General features: G+C 51.6%; 1 protein-coding gene across 2 annotated transcripts; it reads left to right on the top strand.

Annotated features, from left to right (window-relative positions):
* Positions 1–971: 971 nt before the first annotated feature.
* IRX5 (iroquois homeobox 5) lies at positions 972–6,735 on the top strand. 2 transcript variants are annotated; one of them, XM_034426517.3, is made up of 3 exons: positions 972–1,813; positions 4,003–4,408; positions 5,216–6,735. In XM_034426517.3, the coding sequence occupies exons 1-3, from the start codon at positions 1,562–1,564 to the stop codon at positions 6,016–6,018; spliced, it is 1,461 nt and encodes a 486-aa protein (XP_034282408.2). In that variant the 5' UTR covers positions 972–1,561; the 3' UTR covers positions 6,019–6,735. The 2 variants fall into 2 exon arrangements, with proteins under 2 accessions (XP_034282408.2, XP_087733249.1); XM_087877123.1 differs by lacking the exon at positions 972–1,813 and adding an exon at positions 2,949–3,415.
* The last annotated feature ends 7,552 nt before the right edge of the window (positions 6,736–14,287 follow it).

Below are 14,287 nucleotides of genomic sequence, written 5' to 3'. Positions count from 1 at the left end.
CCCTTCCCTTCCCTTCCTTCCTTCCCTTCCTTTCTTTCTTTCTTTCTTTCTTTCTTTCTTTCTTTCTTTCTTCCTTCCTTCCTTCCTTCCTTCCTTTCCTTCCTTCCTTCCTTCCTTCCCTTCCCTTCCTTCCTTCCTTCCTTCCTTCCTTCCTTCCTTTCTTTCTTTCTTTCTTTCTTTCTTTCTTCCTTCCTTCCTTCCTTCCTTTCCCTTCCTTCCTTCCTTCTTTTCCTTCCTTCCTTCCCTTCCCTTCCCTTCCCTTCCCTTCCTTCCTTCCTTCCTTCCTTCCTTCCTTCCTTCCTTCCTTCCTTCCTTCCTCTTTCTTTCTTTCTTTCTTTCTTTCTTTCTTTCTTTCTTTCTTTCTTTCTTTCTTTCTTCCTTCCTTTCCCTTCCTTCCTTCCTTTCCTTTCTTCCTTCCTTTCCTTCCTTCCTTCCTTCCTTTTCTAGCCTATTTCATCAAGCGAACGCATTCACATTCCAGTGCAGGCCCGCCAGCGGGAGAACGAACGAGCGAGGACCCAGCCGGCACGCTCGGTGCCATAAATCAAAAGAGAAATTGCGCTGATGGTGTATTTAGCAAATGAAGAAAGTTGGAGGTGATCTTTGCTAAACAGCTTGGCTGTTGATTGCCAGAGGCCGGCGCAATTGAGCCGGCAAGAGAAGAGGGGGGCGGGAGAGAGAGAGGAAGGGGAGAGAGAGGGGGGGAGGGAAAGAGGGAGGGAGGGAGAGGGGGAGAGAGAGAGGGGGGGAAAGGAGAGAGGGAGGGAAAGAGAGAGGGGGGGCATTTAGCTGCTTGGGTTTGGGTTTGGCCAGCCCAGCTCCAACCAACCCCTTCGGATTTCTTTTACTTTTACTTCTCTCTCCCTTCTTCCGCCCCCCCAACCCGTCCACTCCCCGCCTCTCCCTCCTTCTTTCCTCCACGCCCCCCCCCCACCGAGTCTCTCGCTCCGCCAATATCCCCCCCCCGCGGTAGGCGGAGCTTGGGCGCGTTGCGTCGGAGGCGTCAGAATCCTCAATTCCCAACTTCGCTTCTTGGCAGGACCTTTGGCGGAGCGCGCACAGGGAAAGGGGGGCGACGGGCGAGCGAGCGGGCGGGCGGTCAAGAAGGCAGGCGAGAGAGAACGAGCGATCCGGGAGCCCAAGCGGAGAAAAGCGCCCTTTCCTTGCCCAGCGGAGGAAGAGAGGGAGGGCGGGGGAGCGGGAACCGAGAAGAAGACGCCTGCAAAGAGGAAGAGGAGGAGGAGGAAGAGGAGGAGGAGGAGGAAGAAGAAGAAGGGGGCCCCCCCGAAAGGTGCCGTGCGCCGGAGACTCCAGCCAGAGCTGCTGCGGAGGGGAGGCGGCGAAGAGGGGCTCTCCGCCCGTCGTTGGCAGAGCCGCCCGCCGCGGCAAAGCTCCGACAAGGCGCTCCGGAGAGAGAGAAAGAGAGAGGGAGAGCCAGGATCCGGAACGCCAAAGCCCGAAGCCCGGACCGGCGCTGCGCTTGGCGGAGGCGGCGGCTGCAGCAGCTGCTTGCGCGGCTGGCTGGGGCTGGCTGGCGGAGCTCTGCCAGCAGCTTCCGGCCATGTCGTATCCTCAGGGTTACTTGTACCAGCCGTCCGCGTCCTTGGCCCTCTATTCCTGCCCTGCCTACAGCACCAGCGTGATCTCCGGTCCGCGGACGGATGAACTGGGCAGGTCGTCGTCCGGCTCGGCTTTTTCCCCCTACGCCGGCTCCACCGCCTTCAGCGCTCCTTCGCCCGGCTACAACTCGCACCTCCAGTACGGCGCAGACCCGGCGGCGGCAGCGGCGGCGGCTGCCTTCTCTTCCTACGTGGTAAGCACCGCTCCCCCGACCTTCCTTCCTTCCTTCCTTCCTTCCTTCCTTCCTTCCTTCCTTCCTTCCTTCCTTCCTTCCTTCCTTCCTTCCTTGGTGCTGGCTGGAAGAAGGCAGGAGTGGGCAGGGGGCTTGGGCGAGGAGAGACCCCGAGGTCAGGAGCAGAGGGGAGGCGGGGAAGACGCGGAGAGCTGGGGCTTTGGTCACGGGCTTGCAAAAGCGGCTCTGGCTGAAGGGAACGCGCCGGGAAAGGGAGAAAGGAAGCCAAGAGCAGAGGGAAAGCTAGTCGGCCGCCTGGAGGCTCCGGGGCCCTTCCTTAAGAAGTCTCGGGCCCACCGGCTTCTCTTACCCGAAGACAGGTTGCGTCCGATCCTGCTTCGGCTGCAATCGGGGCAACTCTGCCCTTACGGGAGATCCTAAGGGAGAATTGCTGCCTGCTACCCCCTCCGGCAAAAGCCCAAGCAGTTCTGGGCTGCAGCAGCCTGTTTACTCGGGATTCAGTAAAGTGTACGAGGGGAACTCGTAGGCGAAACGGGTTTTCCGGGTATGAGAAACCCAGCGTCCTGCTCTTTCGGATTGAGATCTAAATAGTGAAGGGGAGACGAAGAGGGGTTCATTTGGGGCAATTCGGAGACGGCAAAGAGAGAAGGAGAGAAAGAAAAGAAAGAGAGAGAAAGAGAGAAAGAGAGAGACAGAGAAAGGGGGGTGAAAAAAGAGAGAGGAGAGAAACAGAGAGGAGAGAAAGAGAGAGAAAGAGAAAGAAAAGAGAAAGAGAAAGAAAGAGAAAGAGAAAAAGGAGAGATAGAGAGAAAAGAGAGACAGAGAGAAAGAGAAGAAAGAGAAGAAAGAAAGAGAAAGAAAGAAGAAAGAAAGAAAGAAAGAAAGAAAGAAAGAAAGAAAGAAAGAAAGAAAGAAAGAAAGAAAGAAAGAAAGAAAGAAAGAAAGAATTGAGAACGCCGCCTGGTTAGCTTTTCAGAGATTCCCCATGCCATCACTTTATTTTTGTCCATGTCCAGGAACACTGTGCTCCCACCACCCGCCCCCATCCCCCCCTGACCTCCTTTGAATTCAAGTCAGGTCAATCAGTTTAGACGCCCATCAAGTTTGGCTGCCGAAGAAGGGGACGGGGGAGAGGGGGGATGGGGGGGGCCGAGAGAGTGAAACCGGTCAGATTTCGCCCCTTGCTCTTTTTCCGCCGCGGCTGGTTGAATCCAAGGACCCAGTCGCTTAAAGAAACCCACCGCCGCCGTCCTCGGGAAGATCGGTTTAAAAAGAAGAGATTTCCCAAGGGAGCTGCTGCACCGGATTACGGTCCCTAAACGAACCCTACCCGGAAATCTTTAGGGGAGAAACCCAGAGAAATAAAGCCAAATCACCCCGCGTTTCTTTTTCGCCCTGCGGATACGCCTCGGGCGCTGCCTGCCTTCCCAGGGCTCCAGCAAAACAACCCCGATCCATTTTTAAGGCAACCGCCTTAGGCCTCGCTGGGGAGGGGGGGGGGTGCGGGGGGAGAAAATACCCCGAGACTCAACTCCTATTTGAATCCGGTTTCAAACCAGATGGAGCCGAGACGGCCTCTTTCCTCGTCCCGTTTCTTCTAGGGTTGGTTTTCTGTTCCTTTTTCTCTCTCTCTCTCTCTCCCCTTTCCTCCTACGAGCTCTCCATTGGGGAAGGGGGGGAAGGTTTAAAAAAAAATGAAAATAAAACCGGGACGGGGAAGAGTTTGGGCAAAAAGGTTGCCTTTAATTAAAGGGGGCAGAGGAGGCGGGGTGTATAATTTGTTGCTGTTTACAGGCGGATAATCCGGCGTAGAGGCAAGCCGGGGTGGGGGAGCGGGGGTGGGGAGGGGGCTGTAGGAAAAGTAGCGGTGGAAAAAACGCTGGAGTGGCGGCCGGTATGTTTTTCTGCCCGCGTTCAGACGTTCGGCCGGACCCGCGTGATGTATAGTCCGGTTTATTCGTTATTATTTAAGGTGGGGGTCGTTATGAGAGTTATTATTATGTGAGTGGCGGGTGGGGGGTTAGGGAGGGGCAGGAGAAAAGCTCTCTTCGTTGTAAATATTGTACCATCCACAGCGGTGGCGTTTCCAGCCGGCGTGGACTTTTTTTTTTTCCCCGCGGGCCTCCTTCTCACTCGGGCCTGCTTCGCCTCTCCTCTCCTCCCCTTCTCCTTCTCGTCTCTCTCTGCAGGGCTCGCCCTACGACCACACGCCCGGCATGGCGGGTTCCTTGGGGTACCATCCTTACGCCGCCCCCCTGGGCTCCTACCCTTACGGGGACCCGGCTTACCGCAAGAACGCCACGCGGGACGCCACGGCCACGCTGAAGGCCTGGCTGAACGAGCACCGCAAGAACCCCTACCCGACCAAGGGCGAGAAGATCATGCTGGCCATCATCACCAAGATGACCCTCACTCAGGTCTCCACCTGGTTCGCCAACGCCCGGCGACGCCTCAAGAAGGAGAACAAGATGACCTGGACGCCGCGGAACCGCAGCGAGGACGAGGAAGAAGAAGAGAACATCGACCTGGAGAAGAACGACGACGAGGAACCGGCCAAACTCGAGGAGAAGGGCGACCCCGAGACGGGTCAGCTCGGTAAGAGCCGCCGCCCCCTCCTCCTGTCCTGCCCCGAGCGCAGCTGGCTTAGTTGTGGGGCTTCTTGGAGGCCTTGAAAAGGCTCTTAGATGGGGAGAAGGGTGGCTGGAGAAGAGGCGTGGGGTGGTCGGTGTCCCCACTTTCAGGACGGGGTCCTCTGGGGGAAGGGGTGGGGAGGGGGAGAAGTGCTAGGCCTCCAGCAGCTTTGAAGGTGTAAGAAAAAGGAAGGGGCCTGTCCGGGAACGGTGCTCAGCAGAAAGAGGCCGGCGGGGGTTGGGGGTGGGGGGAGAGAGAGAAAGCCCGACTGTCTGTATTCTCACGATTAGCTTGAAGCAGGTCGGTGAATGTCTTACGGACCTCATTCACACATGGGGAAACTTGGGGTTGTGGAGAAGGAGAGAGAGAGAGAGAAAGAAAGAAAGAGAAAGAAAGAGAAAGAAAGAGAAAGAGAAAGAAAAAAGAAAGAAGGTGAAAGAAAGAGCAAAAGGAAGGAAGGAAGGAAGGAAAGAAAGAACGAAAGAAAGAAAGAAAGAAAGAGAAAGAAAGAAAGAAAGAAAGAAAGAAAGAGAAAGAAAGAAAGAAAGAAAGAGAAAGAAAGAAAGAAAGAGAAAAATAGAAAGAAAGAAATGCTCTTTTTCCTCGGGGGTTAGACGGCTTAGTCAACTCGGCCCATCTGCTGGGTGGGGAAGCACAGACAGAGAAAATGATTTGGGGTGTCAGGTTCCCGGTGATGTCGAGGCCAGCGCTGAGCCCACAGAAGTCTGACAGTGCCCCCCCCCCGGGGCCTTCTCCGGCTTTTCTCCGCAGGCCCCGCAGACCCCAAAGGCGTCGGAGGGGGCAAAGAAACCGACGGCGCCTCCAGCGACTCGGATTGTAAGGAAAGCCCCGAGCAGACGCTTCGGAAAGAAGCCGCCGTCCGCGCCTCGCCGCCTTTGGTGCACTGCGGATCCGCCGGCCGCCTGCTACTCCAAGCTCACCAGCACCATCACCACCACCAGCAGCAGCAGCTCTTGCATCCCGGGGCCGGCGGCGAGGACCCCCCGGCGCCGCCGCCCCCTCCCTCCCAATACAGACCCCCTTCGACGGACCTGCACCCCAGCCTGCCTTCCAGCCACGGCACGTCGGTCATCCACACGCCCCAAGCGCCTCCGCAGGCGGCCGGCCCGGGGGCTCTTTCCAAGCCCAAGCTCTGGTCCCTGGCGGAGATCGCCACCTCCGCGGACAAGGCCAAGGAAGGGGGCAGCGGCGAGACGCCCCCGCAAACTCCTTCGGGTTTAAGCGGGCCGGCGGCGCAATCCCCGACGGCGCGCTCGCCTTCCGCCGCCCCTTGCCCCTTCCCCAACGGCGCCGCCTCGGTGCTCCCGAGACCCCTCTATTACGCCACCAGCCCTTTTTACCCCGGCTACACGAACTACGCTTCCTTCGGACACCTTCACGGCAACGCGGCCCAGGCTGGCGCCCCCAGCCCCCATTTTAACGGATTAAACCAGACCCTTTTGAACAGAGCGGAGAGCCTGGCCAAAGACGCGAAGGTGCTCCGAAGTCACAGCCACTACGACTTTAGCAAAGAGGCGCCCTACGAACTCAAGAAAGGTATGTCGCACATTTAAAATCCCCAACTTAAAAGCTGAGCTCCAAAACGGGACTTTGTGGATTTGGGCCCGCCTTTTATTCGGGGGAAGAGAAAGTTATGGGCTCCCCACCTTCCTCCGCCGCTCTTACAGTGATTTTCTGCTTTTTTTTTTTTTTTTTACTTCTTTCTTTTTTCATCGTGAGCGATTTTTCCACATTTCTTTCCCATCAGGGCCGTCTTGATCGGGTTTTTTTTTCCCTCTCCCACCCGCTGCCAAAAAGGGGGGAGGAAGGGTGGAAGAGAGAAAGAAAGAAAGAAAGAAAGAAAGAAAGAAAGAAAGAAAGAAAGAAAGAAAGAAAGAAAGAAAGAAAGAAAGAGACAGGGAGTGAGAGAGAGAGAGAAAGAAAGGAAGAAAAAGAAAGAAAGAAAGAAAGAAAGAAAGAAAGAAAGAAAGAAAGAAAGAAAGAAAGAAAGAAAGAGGGAGAGAGAGAGAGAGAGAGGGAGAGAGAGAGAGTGGCCGGTTCCCAAATCAGCTTTATAATTTATTTGAAAACTGCAGCTTTTAGAAGTCTTAAGCAGAACTGCAAGACGTGGTGGGTTTGTGGCGAATCTCTCTCGCACGCAGGGGAGGAGGGGGGGGTAAAAAGACAGAGGCGATTTGTATGAAATCTTATTCTGTATATTTAATGTAGCTTTTTTTTTGTATTTAAATTGGTTATACGGTATCTTTGAAGTAAATTATGAAATCCAACCACTTGTACAGTCCTAATGTCGCTTTTTGGTTCTCTCTGCATAGATATCTCTAAATATAGATATATGCACCTACACACGCGCGCGTTTGTGTCTTCTCCCAAATTGTTTATGTAGGTGCGTGTGTGCGCGTGGATGCGTGTCTGGGTGTCTATCTGCTTACTGAGCTATTAGCAGCATAATATTATTATCTGAAATCAACAACTTTCCATGCGGAAGCTAGTCAACCTGTGCTATTCGGTGTCCTCACAGACGGCCTCAGTCCAGCGTGAAATCAAACCATAGATTTATTTTTATATGCATTAAAATGAAAAAAAAAAACACATTTTGAAAATGAAAGAAATACCGATCATTTTTTGGGGGGGAGGGGAGTGGCAATTCGAATGCAACAAACAAAGAAAAAAAGGGGGGAACAAAGGAAATATTCTAATGAATTTCCCCCCACCTCCTTTAGGTTGAGAAGGCGAGAAATTATCATTATTGCCAGGGGCCGGAAAAAATGGCTTTGGGGTGGGGGTGGGGGTGGGGGTGGGGGGTGTTTCTAGTATCGGATTTGGGGGAAGTTGATCTAGGAATGGATTGGGGGGGGAAGGGGCAGACGGTTATGAGAAATATTTCACCTGGGTGGATTTTACACAGCCCAAGAAACTCTTCGAATGTTGCTGATTTCAACTAGAAATTGTAGCCCCAAAGCCATATCCTCGGAAAACGGCCGGGGATGCGGGGGGGGGGGAGTGGGGGGGGGCTATCGTTTGGTCGTGTGAACGCGCGTGGCCCAGCCTCACTCCACAGATTTCCACTTCTTGATAGATTGTGCGGCGGGGGTGGGGGTGGGGTGAGAGATCGGTTCTTGGGAAAGGGACGCGACGCATGGAGGGGGTGGGGGGTGGCGACGCCGGCCCCTGCTTGCCTAGGTTTTGGGGGATCGTTGGGGGTCTCGGGTGGTGGGAGAAACAATGCCAAAGGAAGGCTAAAAATGGAAGAAGCCGCGGCTTTTTCACGCCTCGCGATCCTTTAGGCGGGTTCTTTAGGAGTCGCTCTTCCCCAAAAAAAGTCTTTAATTTAATTCTTCATGGTTTTTTTAAGCAAAGCTTTTTTTTCTTTTTTTGCCGGGGAAATTCGCGAAGGAGGTTCGATTTTACAGCCGATTTGTTTGTTTGTTTTTTTCCTTTAGCGGTTCTGTTGCTCTAAAAATACCCGGGAGAGCCGCCGGGTTCTGTGAATCCGTGCCCGCCTGGCCTGGCGCTTCCTTCCTTTCCTTGCTCGCTGCCTTAGCTCTCTCGAAGCCGCCTTCTCTCTCTCTCGCTCGCTCCCACCCTGCCCCTCTCCCCCTTCTCACTTTCTCTCTCTTCTCTTTCTCTTCTCTTTCTCTTCCTCTCTCCATCTCTTCCTCTCTCTCTCCCTCTCCCCCCTCTCTCCTTCTCTCTCTTCTCTCTCTCTTCTCTTTCTCTTCTCTTTCTCTTCCTCTCTCCATCTCTTCCTCTCTCTCTCCCTCTCTGTCTGTCTATCTGTCTCTCTCTGTCTCTCTCTTCTCTTTCTCTTCTCTTTCTCTTCCTCTCTCCATCTCTTCCTCTCTCTCTCCCTCTCCCCCCTCTCTCCTTCTCTCTCTTCTCTCTCTCTTCTCTTTCTCTTCTCTTTCTCTTCCTCTCTCCATCTCTTCCTCTCTCTCTCTCTCCCTCTCTGTCTGTCTATCTGTCTCTCTCTGTCTCTCTCTTCTCTTTCTCTTCTCTTTCTCTTCCTCTCTCCATCTCTTCCTCTCTCTCTCTCCCTCTCCCCCCTCTCTCCTTCTCTCTCTTCTCTCTCTCTTCTCTTTCTCTTCTCTTTCTCTTCCTCTCTCCATCTCTTCCTCTCTCTCTCCCTCTCTGTCTGCCTATCTGTCTCTCTCTCTCTCTCTCTCTCCCACCCTGCCCCTCTCCCCCCTCTCTCCTTCTCTCTCTTCTCTCTCTCTTCTCTTTCTCTTCCTCTCTTCCTCTCTCCATCTCTTCCTCTCTCTCTCCCTCTCTGTCTGTCTATCTGTCTCTCTCTCTCTGTCTCTGGGCCCGGCTAAAGTTTGCAAAGTCAGGGAGGCTGAAATGATTTCGCCCCCCCCCCCTTGGTTCCATCCTGCCAAAGGCGCGGACGAGGACTTCTGGGAGGGGGGGGTGGCGCAGATGAGTGCGGGCAAATGGAGGGTGAGCAGGGGTCGCCTTGGACCGCTTCCCAAATTCACAGGTAGGTGTCACACTTGTGCCGAATTTCAAACGGAGCCCTTCCGACTGGTGCAAAAGGAGACAGACCCCAGGTTCCACCACCGAACCTCCGCCGCCCCCCCCCACGCGCCCCCCGAATTAATGAAACTGAAAAGAAGCGCCTTTGCCATTCAGTTCTCTCCAAGGGCAGGTTGAGACTGGAAAGGAGAGGAGATGGGAAAGATAAATCTCCGATTTATTTAATCGTTTTGAACGGAGGAAAGATTAACCCCTTGGGTTCTTGATTTAGCCTCTCTCACGCACACGTACACGCACCCCGTGCAAGATCATCTGAGGCCCCCAATTTCCTTTCGGCTCTTCGATTTATTTTATTTTATTTTATTTTTTTGCGAGGGGCACACAGCTCGGAACCTCAAGTTTTCGTGCGCCCCCTCCCCAAAACCCACTTGAGGGCAATCCCCAGGCCTTCCTTCTCCCACGCTTTGTCTATTTATTTCATCGAAAGGAGGAAAAGAGGAAGCGCAGGCCTGGAAGACTGTCTTTAACAATATTTAATATTTAATTTAGAACCGGCCAAAAATGAAGTCCGAGTTGTTTTATGGCCTGGTTTGACCCCTCTACTTGTTGGTTTGCCTCCCTCCCTCTCCGCCTCCCCCGCAGGCCATTTAAATAGAAAACGTTCCCTGGAGACCACAAACTCCTGCTCCTTCGTAGTTTAGGAGGAAGGGTGAAAATCAGTCACTCTTTTCCTGGAAACAAGAAAGAAAGTGGAAAAGAGAGAAAGAGGGGGGAGGGGGAAAGAGAGAAAGAGAGAAAGAGGGAAAGAGGCAAAGAGAGAGAGAGAGAGGAGGGGGGAGAGAGAAAGATAGATTAATTGGCAGCCTTTTTATTTTATTTTTGGATTGAAAGGAGGGGAGGGAAACTGATGGAAAACTAATAGAATAAAGAGAATAAAACCAATAAAGAGAGAAAGAGAAAGAAAGAAAGAGGGAAAGAGAGAGAGAAAGTAAGAAAGAAAAAGAAAGAAAGAAAGAAAGAAAGAAAGAAAGAAAGAAAGAAAGAAAGAAAGAAAGAAAGAAAGAAAGCATCCTCCTTCCAGAAGATGAGGCGACCTTAAGGGGGCCGGCTGGGACCCCAAAGAAACAGAAGGAAGAGCAACCGTGGTCCCTGCAAATAGATCCCAGTAGAGGCGGATCCCAGCATAGGTTAATTCTACTGGGATCCAGTCTTAAGAACTAGATCTGTGCAGAGAGACCCCGCTTTACTGGAGTAAACTGGGTTGAACGCCTGGCGGCTGAGTCTAAAATTTGTCTTGGATTCCACACCCTCGGTCTGCAAAATAGTCCCAACATTGCGCGGTTCGCTCTAAAATATTCCTAGGTTAAGTTACCACGATTCCGTGTGTGGGGGGTGTGGGTGTGGGGGTGTAAGCGTGCGCGTGTAAAACAATTCCCGTTCCTTTGGAATAGAGGAGGATAGGATCGCCGGTCTGATTTGCGCCTTCAGTCCTTCGTCTCCGTCTCTCTGCTTTAGGATCCGCAGTGGATTTCCGCACCCCGGGAAAAGTGACGCGGGAAGCAACGCAGCTGCTGTGCAAAGGAGGGTTACTTGGGCGGATGTTGGTTTCTAGCAACTTCAGCCGCCCCTTTCGTTGCTCTGGGGTGTATCTGGGGACCACGGAGGTAGCTGGCACTTTGAGATGTTCCGCGTGTTGACTTGGCGTTTGCATGCTCCGCGGTTGCTTCACACGGTCCCCTCGACTCGCCTAATGAGCTGTTAATTAGCTGAGCCTTCAGCTATTCAACTGTTAAGTGTCCCTTACAACCCACCCGCGCTCTTTCCCTAACTCTCAGGATGGCTGTGAAGCCATTTTTCACAAGCACAATGCCGAGTCGGGTTCCCACGACGCAACGACTTGTAATCCTCCCAACTCAACCTGAAGCGTCGTGAGGCCGAAGCGCTGAAGGATACTTTCGGGCCCTCCTCCTCCTCCTCCTCCTCCTCCTCCTCCTCCTCCTCCTCCTCCTCCTCCTCCTCCTCCTCCTCCTCGACTCAACCAGGATTCAGTGAACCCCGAGTTAAAGCATCGTGGAAACCAGCATGGCCATTGCAGAGCTAACTATTTCTGCCCACTGCCAGCAGTTCGATCCTGACCTGCTCGAGGTTGACTCAACCTTCCAGCCATCCTTCGTTAAAACGAGGACCCAGATGGTTGGGGGTGGGGGTTGGGCAATGTGCTAACTCTGGAAACCGCTTAGACAGCGGGTGTAAAAGCACCATAAAGCGGTGTATAAGTCTAAGCGCTATTGCTTCTTTCAGCCTGCAAACCGACTTTAAAGAAATGTTTGGCTTGTTGGAGGCACAGAGGACCGGAGTTACCCGAGACTATTCTGATCTGTTTATTAAAAATGTATATATAGAAAGAATGACCCGCAAAGCAATGGCCAGATCGGTTGTCTGAAGTGTGAGAAAAGACGCGGGGGAGGGGGGAGGGGAGGGGGAAAGAGGGAGAGGGTGTGAGCCAGTAGCCAAAGAAAACATACAGACCTTGAGAATTCGGTTTGGTCCCAAGCGAATCGCATGGATTTGCTTTCCTTCCTTTAAGGGAGGGAAACGTTGCGTTTCTCCGAGGGGACGAGAGGAGATGACCCGCGTCCAGTTGCAATTCAGACGGACACCTTTAAAACTCGAAGTCAAGATTTTCAACAACAACAACAAAAAAAAAACAGTGGTATCGTTAGGCGTTTGAATGCGAAGGATGTGGCAAAAGAAAGCACGCTTAACTTCGCGGTTGCTTGTCCTAGTTAGGATAGCGACTGGGGCTAAGGGAACGGGTGTACGTGGGTACCCTTTCTTTCCAAACTCGGGATACTACTCGGGAAGGGAATGGTACCAAGGAAAGCCGAGGAAGCTTGTCCATAGAATAAGCTCTAGAGCAGGGGTCAGCAACCTGTGGCTCTGGAGCCGCATGTGGCTCTTTCACCCCTCTGCTGCGGCTCCCTCACTCAATATATGCCGTCACAACTGCCAATGTGCAACACCAGTCAGCACGCAATTTATTGAGCTTTTCAACCCCCGGTAGGCCAACTATGGATAAATCCAAGAAAAGTAAAGTTTCAGAATAAAAAGTTTAATTCAACTACATATGCTAGTTTTGTAGCCGCTCAAGAAATAGTCAGGCACGGGAAGGGTTTTGTGGCTCCCGGGGTTTTCTTTTCTGTGGGAAACGGGTCCAAATGGCTCTTTGAGGGTTTAAGGTCGCAGACCCCTGCTCTAGATTAAATGGCTCTCGTTAGCCGTCTGAGTTTAATGCTGGCTTTCATTTGTATCACGCCTGCATTATTATTATTATTATTATTATTATTATTATTATTATTATTATTATTATTATTATTATTATTATTATTATTATTATTATTATTATTATTATTATTATTATTATTATTGCAAACAGTTCAAGGGTTGCCTGTATCCAACACACCTCCCTCCTCCTATTTTCCCCTGCAACAACCACCCTTGTGGGATAAAGTTGGGCTGAGAGAGAGTGACTGGCCCCAAATCACCCCCCCCCCCGCTGGCTTTCATGGCTAAAGCGGGACTTGAACCCAAAACTCTCCCGCTTTCTAGCCCGGCGGCCTTAACTACTAACTAGACCAAACTGTCTCTTAAAGTGCATCTTCCTATGGAAATAAACCCACTTCCGTTCTGTTTGTTTTTCACCTCTACTGCTTTGTCTACTTAAAAGCTTAACTAGAATTGTTGCAAAGGATTTGGTGTCCCCGTCTTCCTTTATTTATTATCTCCTCCTCTTATGGACTTCCTCGCCCAGTTGAAACTTAATGAGCACGGTACCTACACCTTAACGGCGTCTGAAGTGCTTTCTGGCGATGATTGATCTTTCGGGGATGGGTTTTGTAGTAGGTAGACACACAGGGACACCTCATCCTGCCGGGTGCGTTTTCTCCTCTGATCTGAAAGCGCCCGAAATCTTAACAAAATTCGGAACTGCGACGTAGAAGGAAGGTTTTCTGTAGAGTTTCGTTTTCCTGCTGAAATGCTTTTGAGCGCCTCGGTTTCCCAAAAAGCAATCTTCAGAAAGGTGGTTGATTTTTATTTTTATTTTTTTATTTTTTTTACGCATAACCACCAGGGTGGTTAAGTTTTATCCGGCTGAAATACCGAGCGCCATTGTCACAAAGCGAGGCGGACTCTTTAAGGGGCTGGAAACTTGAATGCTCGAAGGCAAGGGGGCCCGAGTAAGAAACGTCCTTTCCATCGTAGCGCGCTATAAAATCAGACGGCGTGGAGTTTTGGATCGCCAAGCAGAATCGTTTTTAAAAGGCTCGCATGTGTGAGATTGTTTTTTTAAAAAAAATCGGACGTGCGGTGGAGGGGTGAGACTGGAAGTTCGGGGCTTTATCAGCGGACCGAAGAGTGGCGAATTTAATATTAGGAAAGGGTCTTGTTAACTGGGAAGATGATTCCCACCCGACGTGTCGACCTAAAGAGGGGTTAAGAAGTCGGCGTTGGCTTGACAGACGTGCTTGGTCTACCTTCTGATCTACGGGAAAATAAATAGGAGCCCTGGTAGCGCAGCAGACTAAAGCACTGTTAAATAACACCAGCTGCCTGCAATTTACTGCTGGTTCGAATCTCGCCAAGGCTCAAGGTTGACTCAGCCTTCCATCCTTTCGAGGTAGGTAAAATGAGGAGCCGGTTTGTGGGGGCAATAAGCTGACTTTGTATAAATATACAAAAGTATGAAGGCTATTGCTTAACGCATTGTAAGCCGCCCTGAGTCTCCGGAGAAGGGCGGCATATAAATCAAATAAAAAATGAATAAAATAAAATAAAATAAATAAGCAGGAAGTTCACGCCACCTGCTAGGCTAGACCCTAGATTTGTAAGCAGGCGAAACGACAAACTGCATTGCTTAGATTTTAGCCCTAAATGGCAGGTTGTTCGGATCTCGCTCCCAGATAAGAGCCCCCCCCTCCACAACGCCTTCGTTTGGGCAGAAATCAGTAGATATAGACATAAAGGGTTGGGAGGGGGACCTTGGAGGTCTTCTAGTCCAACCCGCTGTCTAAGGTAGGAGACCCTATATATCATTTCAGCCTCAGGCAAATGACTGTCCAACCTTTTCTGGAAAACGTTGTCTCTTCCTTTCTTAACCTAGGGCTCGATTCTAAAGACGTTATAACAGGGATGAAATCCAGCAGGTTCTGACAGATTCTGGAGAACCGGTAGTGGAAATTTTGAGCAGTTCGGAGAACCGGTAGCTGAAATTTTGAGTAATTTGGATAACTGGCCAATACCACCTGTGGCTGGCCCCAGAGTGGAGTGGGAATGGAGATTTTGCAATAT

The sequence above is a fragment of the Pantherophis guttatus genome, chromosome 11 (assembly GCF_059756535.1).
Source record: "Pantherophis guttatus breed Tessera chromosome 11, ASM5975653v1, whole genome shotgun sequence".
In the NCBI taxonomy this organism is placed as follows: domain Eukaryota; kingdom Metazoa; phylum Chordata; class Lepidosauria; order Squamata; family Colubridae; genus Pantherophis; species Pantherophis guttatus.
The sequence above is the reverse complement of the archived record's forward strand: the minus strand, read 5'-3'. Positions and strand labels throughout refer to the sequence as shown.

Bases quoted from the DNA above. Each gene is read 5' to 3' on its own strand.
- IRX5 (XM_034426517.3), top strand. From the start codon at position 1,562: ATGTCGTATCCTCAGGGTTACTTGTACCAGCCGTCCGCGTCCTTGGCC. The intron at 1,814-4,002 runs GTAAGCACCGCT...CTCTCTCTGCAG, and splicing joins CTGCCTTCTCTTCCTACGTG to GGCTCGCCCTACGACCACAC. The intron at 4,409-5,215 runs GTAAGAGCCGCC...TTTTCTCCGCAG, and splicing joins CCCCGAGACGGGTCAGCTCG to GCCCCGCAGACCCCAAAGGC.